The sequence below is a fragment of the Xiphias gladius genome, chromosome 21, assembly GCF_016859285.1.
Source record: "Xiphias gladius isolate SHS-SW01 ecotype Sanya breed wild chromosome 21, ASM1685928v1, whole genome shotgun sequence".
Lineage (NCBI taxonomy): Eukaryota > Metazoa > Chordata > Actinopteri > Istiophoriformes > Xiphiidae > Xiphias > Xiphias gladius.
In genome coordinates this window covers 23239964-23249833 of record NC_053420.1, presented here as the reverse complement: position 1 = coordinate 23249833, position 9870 = coordinate 23239964, and the positions used below count along the sequence as shown (strand labels likewise).

General features: G+C 39.1%; 1 protein-coding gene across 2 annotated transcripts; it reads left to right on the top strand.

Moving 5' to 3' along the window:
* Positions 1-263: 263 nt before the first annotated feature.
* On the top strand, positions 264-9030 carry idh3b (isocitrate dehydrogenase (NAD(+)) 3 non-catalytic subunit beta). Of its 2 annotated transcripts, none has more exons than XM_040159396.1 (11): positions 264-392; positions 2278-2451; positions 2953-3073; positions 3267-3327; positions 3413-3545; positions 4089-4222; positions 4375-4477; positions 5037-5183; positions 5349-5443; positions 5634-5694; positions 8703-9030. In XM_040159396.1, the coding sequence occupies exons 1-11, from the start codon at positions 339-341 to the stop codon at positions 8778-8780; spliced, it is 1161 nt and encodes a 386-aa protein (XP_040015330.1). In that variant the 5' UTR covers positions 264-338; the 3' UTR covers positions 8781-9030. The 2 variants fall into 2 exon arrangements, with proteins under 2 accessions (XP_040015330.1, XP_040015329.1); XM_040159395.1 differs by lacking the exon at positions 8703-9030 and adding an exon at positions 6883-8344.
* The last annotated feature ends 840 nt before the right edge of the window (positions 9031-9870 follow it).

The following is a 9870-nucleotide window of genomic DNA, read 5'->3' as shown; positions in this document are numbered from 1 at the left end:
CTAACATCCCAACTCAGGTTTTCTGGGTTTTAGTCCAAGATAACAGGCTACATGTTTCAGACTGGCTATGTATTTGATATGACTGGGTCATGTGAGTTCAGGACCTGCGCTCAAGCTGTCGCGTTAGCTACCTGCCATCTGGTCTGCTGAAGTATTCTGGAGTAAGAGACTTCCCAGTGGTGGAGGAGGAGGAGGAGGAGGAGAAGGAGGAGGAGGAGGAGGCTATTTGCACTCGGTTACCTACCACACCTGCTCCGTCCGTCCACCCGGGGGCACTGTTTTCCCGTAGTTCGCGCTACGCCGCTGCTGCAGCACAGAAGAAGCAGCTCCGTTGGTGCATGTCTTTGACGATGGCGGCCGCCTTGAGGGGAAGCTTGGTAACATTGGTCAAGGTGAGTGTACAGAGGATGCTTATAAGCTTATTTTCTTAATACGTCGGTAGGAAATGAGATGCTGGAGTCGAAGCTGTGTTTTGTTAAACTCGAGCACCATCTTATTATAAACTGTCACGGAAAGAGTTTGACACACCGACCGCTTCCATCTGTGCCTTGTTGCTAACCATGAGCCTCCTTCATTGACACATCTCCTATCGTCTCCGGATTAAAAGTGACAGAGAGCTTTGTGGCTCCGTTTACTTTTATCAGCTGCTTTAGGGGAAAGCAAATCTCGGATAAAGTGGGTTGTCAGTAGATACTCATCAAACAAGCCAGCCTCATGAGTTAAAAGTGTATCTTTAATGATGGCTAAAGTGGCTAGCTGACTCCGTTAGCCCTGGCATGGTAACCTCTCTGTCCTCAGCGAACCATCAGTCACGTTTACACTCTTCCAACAGCAGCGGCACACAGCTTATCGGGGCTCAGCAACAGCCAACGGTGTTGAAAAGAGCAGGGAAAAGTCTGGACTGCATCCTCAGATAATATGCTTGTGATTTGATACTTGAATTTTACTTGTCCGTTGTCTTCCAGCTTTCTCACTCGCTAGATACTTAAACGTCAGTGGGAATCAACAGGTTTGAAGTCAAATGATCTCTTAATTTGTTTACCTTAAAACTGCAGTTGTCATATTGACAGATGACTGTTGTCATTGACTGTTGTTGATTTGTTAAGTTTGTACCCTGAAACTCATGATCCTGCTGAGACATCTGCACAAATAAATCTATACACCCGTCTCAGCCTGCCTCAGTGCTACCTAATCAAATAGGAATCATTGTGGCGTCATCGTTCATCAGGTTATCACTATATGTCATTTTGTATTCTAATATGGGTGCACATTGTGATATAGATCATTTTCTAGGTAATTGGTTAACAAACTCTTAATATAGAAATTAAGTAACTAGACAGGAATGTCTGTTTTTGGCTAATCCAGCTAATTAATTGCATGACATTGATGCGAATATAATATAGAAATCCAGTACTGCCATTCAAAAAAAATGTTCATATAATATTGGTCATTAAATTATAACATTGCCCACAGTGGCCCAATACAGTGCTTCTCATTTCTCTATAACAGTCATTTGGTTGATTAAAGGAACTCCATTATTGTTATTCTCATCATCGAATAATCTGCCAACTATTTCCTAAATTAATCGATTTGTCTATAAAATGTTAGAAAATGCTCAATACTGTTTCACGGGGCCAAATGTAAAGTCTCCAAATGTATCATGTCTGACCAACAGTCCAAAACACCCAAATATTTAACACAATAATAATATGATTAATAGTAAAAATTATATTAATTCTTAACATTAATATAAGGATGATATAAAACAGAAAAGCAGCAAATCCACACACTGGAGAAGGTGGAACAAGCATTTGTTGAAAAATGAGTCAAACAATAATCGATTATCAAAATAGTTGCTGGGTAATTTTCTGTTGATTTGAATAATTGATTAGTCATTTACGTTTTACACAAAGTTAAGTCTGAATTTTTTCTTTAATTTTTTTTTATTCCCCCACTCTGCTCACTGCTTTTTTTTCTTGTTTAATCCTGGATAATTTCCCCTCTTCAAGCCTCAGAAACAGAATAAATCTAAGAAGGGATAAACTGTGGAACTGCTAGCCATATCCAAACATTTGACGAGGGGTCACAAGCCAAAAAAGTTAGGAACCATCGGCCTAATATATCTAGAGATAATAATGAGACAGAATGATATGGATACATCTCAGACCATAGACACATTTATTTTGCCGTGTGCCATATATATGTAAGTAAGTAAGTAAGTATATCCAGTAAACCTGGCCCTACTTGTAGTGACTGTCTTCCTGTCCATACCTTCAGGGCCTGAGTGGCCCCCGATGGCAGCAGCTGGCATCTCGACCACTGAGTTTATCTGCGGGTCTCTGTAGTCCAGAAGCCCCACCGGCCCGCGCAGATGCTACCTTCAAGGTCACAATGGTACCGGGGGATGGAGTGGGACCTGAGCTGATGACTGCTGTCAAGGAAGTCTTTAAGGTATATTTTAAATGGAGTGAGCTGGAGTTATCACTGGCTTTTGTACTTTCATAAAACATTTGGTGCACGATATATAAGGGTCAAAGAAAATGCAAAAAAGAGAGGAAAACTTTTCACAGAACATCCATACCGGAGGAGTTATTTTCCCACTCTTGACTCAATTTACCAAAAAAATAAATAAATAAACAATAATTAGAGAGGTTTATTAATTAACCTTCTTGCAATTAAATATGAAAAAATGGGCAAGTTTTAGTTAGCAATATGAAATATATAAATGCATACACTTTTCCTTTGTAATGAATAAAATCAGCTAAAAAAGTTAGAAATGTACTACAGCTTATTGTACTTCCACTGTTAATGAAGCACAAGTAGTAAGTATAGTTTGTTTTAATAAACTTGGACACAAGCAATATTCTACAACAAGAAAGAGCTTAGAAAATGTTAAACGAAATACAGCATGTACGAATAAATAATATACCCCCCCTCATCTCCTCTCTCCAGGCAGGAGATGTCCCGGTAGAATTTGAGGAGTTCCACCTGAGTGAGGTACAAAACATGGCCAGTGAGGAGAAACTGGAGCAAGTGTTGACTTCTATGAAGAACAACAAAGTGGCCATTAAAGGTAGCTTTGCTTTTTTTTTTTTTTTTTTTTTTTTTTGTGTCATCCTCTCATAGTTGATCTCGGTTTCATACCAACACAGTGTGAGTTATTTAAAAGGATGCAGTAAAGTACATTGGCTGAAATAAAGCAAGGTAGATTAGGTTTTAAAGAAACTCACCTAACGTATATGTTCCTGGCATGTGTGGTTATCCAGGAAAGATTCACACACCCATGGAGTTCAAAGGGGAACTGGCTTCATATGAGATGAGACTGAGGTAAAACAAGGACGTCAGTTGTACATTTTGTGTGTCTTCGTTTTGTTTTGTTTTTCTTACATAACCCTCCCTGTCCATTCCCCAGGCGTAAACTGGACCTGTTTGCTAATGTGGTTCACGTGAACAGCCTGCCGGGCTACAACACTCGCCACAACAACTTGGACCTGGTCATCATCCGCGAACAGACCGAGGGGGAGTACAGCTCATTGGAGCACGAGGTAAACAAAAATCTTCCTGCTTGCTGCAGGCACAGGATGAACAGTGGTTTTAAGACCACATGAAAAGGAAATGTTATTTTTCTTTGAAGAGGGAGATTTTCCATGAACACACGGACAGAAGATGACTTGCTCTGACAGAGGTGCTGAAATGGTATATTGTGTTTGTGTGCGCGTGTGTCTTTAATTCAGGCTTTCTTTTGAACTGTATCTCACTTATATTGGGGAGTAAACGTTCATTGCTACTCATGATGATTCTTTAGCTGTCCAGTAGACTCAGTTTATTATTAGTTTGATGGCAGTTTGACTATTAACACATTGTCTTCTTTGGCCACCTGAATGAGCTTAAAGCCTCAACAGACGCTTTGCAGTGATACTCATAAAAGCATGTGTGAAATATGAGCAGTTACGGTAAAGCGAGTTTCATTTATTATAATTTAAATGAATATGTTCTGGCAGATATGAGATCGACATTCTCTTGCACTGTGGGTTAGTCAAGTCTCCAATAAAATATATTAAAATGTATATACCCTTTTCTTGCTCTAGAGTGTGAAGGGTGTGATCGAGTGTTTGAAGATAATCACCAGAGAGAAGTCACGGCGCATCGCCAAGTTCGCCTTCGATTACGCCACCAAGAAGGGGCGAAACAAGGTCACCGCTGTTCACAAAGCGAACATCATGTAAGGAAACAGAAAAGCACCCCTTTTGCTTTTTGTCTAATATATATTTTGGAATCATATTCTTCTATTAATTCTTCAAGTTGTCGTAATTTGGGTCGTGATTTGCATTGCAGCCATAGCAACACTTGTCCTCATCACCTGTTTCATTACAGGAAATTAGGTGATGGCCTGTTTCTGCAGAGCTGTGCGGAGGTGGCACAACTGTACCCCAAAATCAAATATGAGAACATAATCATTGATAACTGTTGCATGCAGGTACATACAGACCCACTGTCTATTCTCCTGACTTAATTAATAAATTTGATTTAATACAATGCATATTATATTTTATACCTGATATGCATACAAAATTTTTATTCATGTGATAGAATTCTCTAGATGTGCTTGATTTAAAAAATTTAAAACAAAAAACAGTATGAAGCACTAATGATCATAATGAGATATAGATAGATATAGATAGATATAGATATAGATGATAGAGATAGATGTAGATGATAGAGATAGATATAGATATATAGATAGAGATAGATATAGATATAGATGATAGAGATAGATAGATATCTATATCTATCTATTATATATAGAGATAGATAGATATCTATATATATATTATAGAGATAGAGATAGATAGATGGAGATATAGAGATATAGAGATATAGATAAATATATAGATATCTAGATATCTATATAGAGATATAGAAATATAGATAAATATATAGATATCTAGATATCTATATATCCAGCTGATTAGGCCTCAATTTCACTTTTCCGTTTCATATTTAAACTTGTCTTTATCTATGTTACGTTGCTGCAGCTGGTCCAGAACCCATATCAGTTTGACGTGCTGGTGATGCCAAACCTGTACGGTAACATTATTGATAACCTGGCAGCAGGGCTGGTTGGAGGAGCAGGAGTTGTTCCTGGGGAAAGCTACAGTGCAGAGTATGCTGTGTTTGAGACTGTGAGTTTTCACTGACATTTTCCACTGTTCTGTTTTGTTTTACATGTGTTTGAGAGTTCAGGCATCCACTCGTTCTCTGGTTTTCCTCTTTTTGAGTACTCAACCCTTTTCTGGTTCTGTCATTCTCACGTCATTCTTCCCTGCCCTGTATCTTTTCTCTTTCAGGGTGCACGCCACCCCTTTGCGCAAGCTGTAGGAAGGAATATTGCCAACCCCACAGCCATGCTGCTCAGTGCTTCTAACATGCTCAGGCACCTCAAGTGAGTCAACTTCTTAGGCCTTGTAGCAACAAGTTCACGACGTTTTATACCATACCCCTGTATCTGCTGTCCTAGACTACCCCACTTCTCAAGCTTTAGAAAACAGCTTCGAGTGCCTCTTTGTCTGAATATGGGCATGTGCACAAGACAGTTCTGTTCACCTCTTAATTGTCACTGTATTGTGTTGCAGCCTGGAATATCACTCCCAAATGGTGTCAGATGCTGTCAAGAGAGTCATCAAACAGGGCAAGGTAAGTGTTTGTGTGTGTTTGTGTGTGTGTGTGTGTGTGTGTGTGTGTGTGTGTGTGTGTGTGTGTGTGTGTGTGTGTGTGTGTGTGTGAGATTGTGTGTGTGTGTGTGAGATTGTGTGTGAGAGATTGTGTTTTACTTCTTTTACTTCAACCGATGCCCACTGGTGCATTGAGCCTGTGAATGTGGAGACGCCTGCCATGACATAAACATGTCAGACAGCACTAACAACAAAAGGGACCGAGTGTCTACATCTTCTAATATCAGGGGAGCTAAATAACAACTTGTGATTCTGCAGAATGAGGACACGTGAAGCCTACAGGACTCACCCCGACCCTGTCATCTTGTGTGTCCGAATTAACCTGCCGCTCATTGGTTTTTGTGTCAGTAACTGCAATCTCCCATGTGCCAAGTGTCATTATGCTGGTGGCACTTCAGAAAATGAAACATACGCTTAATATTAATGAGAGTTTCAGTGTGCTGCCCTGTACAGCTAACCAAAGAGCTCTGTCACATAAACCAATCAGATAGCAGCAATGACACTAACTCATTGAGTTTAATATTAGCAGTTCTTGACCCACAAATGCCTACATCTAACAACCTGCAAACTACTCTTCAGTGTGTTAGAGAGCCTTTGATTACTTACTTTTAGAACTGTATATGTGTGTCTTAGCTCCTCTCTTGCATTTCTCTTCTTTGCTCGATTTTGTCCTCCTTCTAAATGTGCCAGTTGAATGCATTTGTTACCACTCCCCCTTTTTAACTGCCTTTTGCACCTGATCCCTGTTCACACTAACATACACTGACACAAACGCTAGCATGAAGTGGGTCAATCCTCGTCCCTCAGATGGCTGCTAAACTGCATGGCCAGTTCAGATCTAACATTTATTGCATTTCAGCAACAGAAGCTTTAGGACATCTTATTTTTTTTTTTCTCCCTCTCCATTGGTCCTCTGTAAGAGGTGGCAAAAGTTGTTTGTTCAGTTGGGATGGCGTTGCCTTTGAGACAGCTGTGTGAATGTGAGAAATGATCAATTCAATGGAATACTTGTCAATTGATAGCCAAAATTTGCCTGCATGTTGTCTGAAGTGCCTTTCCTCTCCCCCTTCCCCCTCCTTAACTCCCTCCTCCCCTTGTACCCCATTATCCTCTGTACGTGTGTTTGTGTGTATCTGTGTGCATATCCCAGGTACGGACTCGAGACCTTGGCGGGTACTCTACCACTGGTGACTTTGTGCATGCTGTTGTGGAAAACCTGCGTCATCGACCTATTTACTAAGATGTTCCATCACGCTCCTCACTGACATTTCCTTAAATCTGGACACTGTCTTAACATGAAGTGGCCTCGTGTTAAGACTCACCATCTCCCCTCTCACTGCCAAATGACAGTTGCGTCACACAGTTTTGACATCCTGATGTGTATCTGGGTTTGGTAAAAGATCCAGTGGAATCAGTGTTGCCTTGTGTTGTACTTTACTAAAAATGTGCAGCTCACAAGGCCTCCTCTCAAGGACATACATCCTACTGCTCGCCCCCCTCCATGGACACCACTCTTTCCTCATAGGTCATGCCCCTCACTTTGCATTGTTTTGCTTTTTCAGTTTTTACTTGGCTAAGATCATCTTTTGTCATTCCTGAAGACCTTTTTGTCCACCTATTTTCATGTGCTTGTTGCTTGTTGCTCAATTATCTACATATTTCAGCCATGATGACCATATAAACTACCTCTCTATCACACATTATTTAGTATAGAAACTTACTGTGGAACAACCACACTGTCTTAATCAACAGTTTATATATCAGCTAATGTACTCTTTCCTCAAAATTCACCACCAACAGACTTCAAAATTTCCTTTCTCTGCTTTCCCAATTACTCAGAACTGATTCAGCTAAAGCAGTGCTGTAAGCAGTGCTGTAAATACAGCTAAAGCCTGGAACAACTCTGCCAAATCAAAAATCAACAAAAACATTTAGACACAAGATATACATTATGTTCAGGTCTTGCTCCATTGTTTGTCAAATCATTTACAGGTGTTCTACCAAAACGAGGTTTTACAATAATTCTGCTGTTTTAATATCCACAGAAAACCTCCTTATGTGATGATGACAGTGTCCATTAAACTACTCCGCTGTTCATTTTCTGTGTAGTGCCCAGAATATACGCTAGGCTTGATTTATAAATTGGTACACTGTTAATTTATTTTTTTAGTGTTTTTGTGACAACAAATTAGTAAATGGGTATATTCATTATTTTTATATTTAAACACCATGTCCGAGTACTAATATAAACCAGTTTTGTCCTAATATGGTGCTGCTCATTCCCACAGAACTGTTCATGCCACCGACGCTGTAAGAAATTAAAACGCTGCTCTGTCTCACCACTTCATCTATCATGCTTTTTATATAACTGTGCCGCATTCATTATTTGTGGTTGTGAACCACAAAAAGTAAAAAAAATAAAGCAATATATTAGTAATTGTACTCTTGTTTTGACCTTTGGCACAATCCAAATGTTAAAGCCCATTATGGAGAATGCTTACTACGGCTAGTCTAAACAGTGTCGTGTTTTTATGTTTATCAGATTGTTTCATTTTGACAAAAAATCTTATATGGAAATTTCATACTTATATTAAAGCTGGTCACAAGTGTGATTTGGTATTGAATAAATAACGTTGTCCCTTCTCTTAATGGTCAGCAGCTTTGAATTTGGTTGAATAATAATTTTGGTTGAATAATAATTAATGAGACAAGCTTAGGTGCATATTTTACAACTTCATTGTGTTCACTGATTGTTAAGATTCAAAACAAAGTTTCTGAGCAAAAGAGAACATAACGTAGGAAATGAAACTGATGCTTTCTAAAAGAATGTATATCACTCATCACAATTTTTGTGCTTTCTGTGAGTGCAGTTTTAAAAGGCTCTCTAACACGCTGGCCATGATTCTGCATGCGGACATGTGCTGCTGCAGCTGTGCACATAGTAACACACTGTCCTTATGTTTGCAACAGGTGCGCACGGGAGACCTTGGGGGTTATGCAACAAGCGACGAGTTCACCCGGGCTGTCATTGCTAACCTGGCGGTCTAAGCATTGTATTTGCAAATCTGTCAGTTGCTGAGATGGACGCACGCTTTTTAATTTCCCTCCTTCCAAACTGATCTCTTTACGGATTGTGCGCAAACAGCAAGATTTATTCCAGCAGCAGCTTACACACATTTTCCAACTCAAAACACAGTAAAATGCAAATGAAAAGCAGAGCTATAATATCCACAAACTCTGGTTTGCCGTTGAGTATAACCATTAAATATTACATCTAAGGCCCAAAAAAAAAAAAAAAGTGGATTGAAGATGCCAGGCCTTATAATCAGCACAAAACATTTTTGCATGCTGTTAAACTGGTACACACTAGCCATTCACATTCTGTTATCTGACAAAGTCCTGTAATTTCTACTTAATGGTTTTATGTCTGGACATTAATATGCTGTCAAAACATGATGTATGTACAATTTAATATTATTTATTAACTTCCAAGTCTTAGCTTCTTTGCTTCTTCATTTAATATGAGATATGAATAATAAAGAATGAATGAGATACAACATCTTGTGTGCGAATTCCTTGCGTGAATGTTAATAGATGATGCAGTATTTAGTGTGATTAAAAGTTTATCAGGACTGCTGGTGGCTCAGACAGCACGCATCACCTCGCAGCATGTGGAACTCAAATCTAAGCCAAGGCCCTCCCTGTGTCCAAACGTGCAAGTCAGCTCCAGATCGCCAGGAGCATGAAAAAGAATAAGCAGATAACAAGAAACTTGTGCTGAGCTTTTACTCTAGACCACAGTGCTAAATAGGCTAGGGTTGCAAAAAAAAAAAAAAAATTAATTTAGGGTTAAAAAAAATTGTAATTTTTTTCTAAAGCTAATAAGACTTTTTCTATGTTTGTTACTTTTTTGATTATCAGTTATTAGGATTGTTACCAGTTAATTTTCAGTTTATAAACTGATCTGTTTCAGCTGTAATGTAGTCCTGCCCGTCAACACTGTTCCAGATGATGCAAGATTTAATATTTGATTACTTTTAATACAAAGTAAAAAGTAATACCACTGACAAGATAACTTCTGATGCTGTATGAAATTAATTACAGGACACTATTTAAATTATCATCTAACAGACTGAAC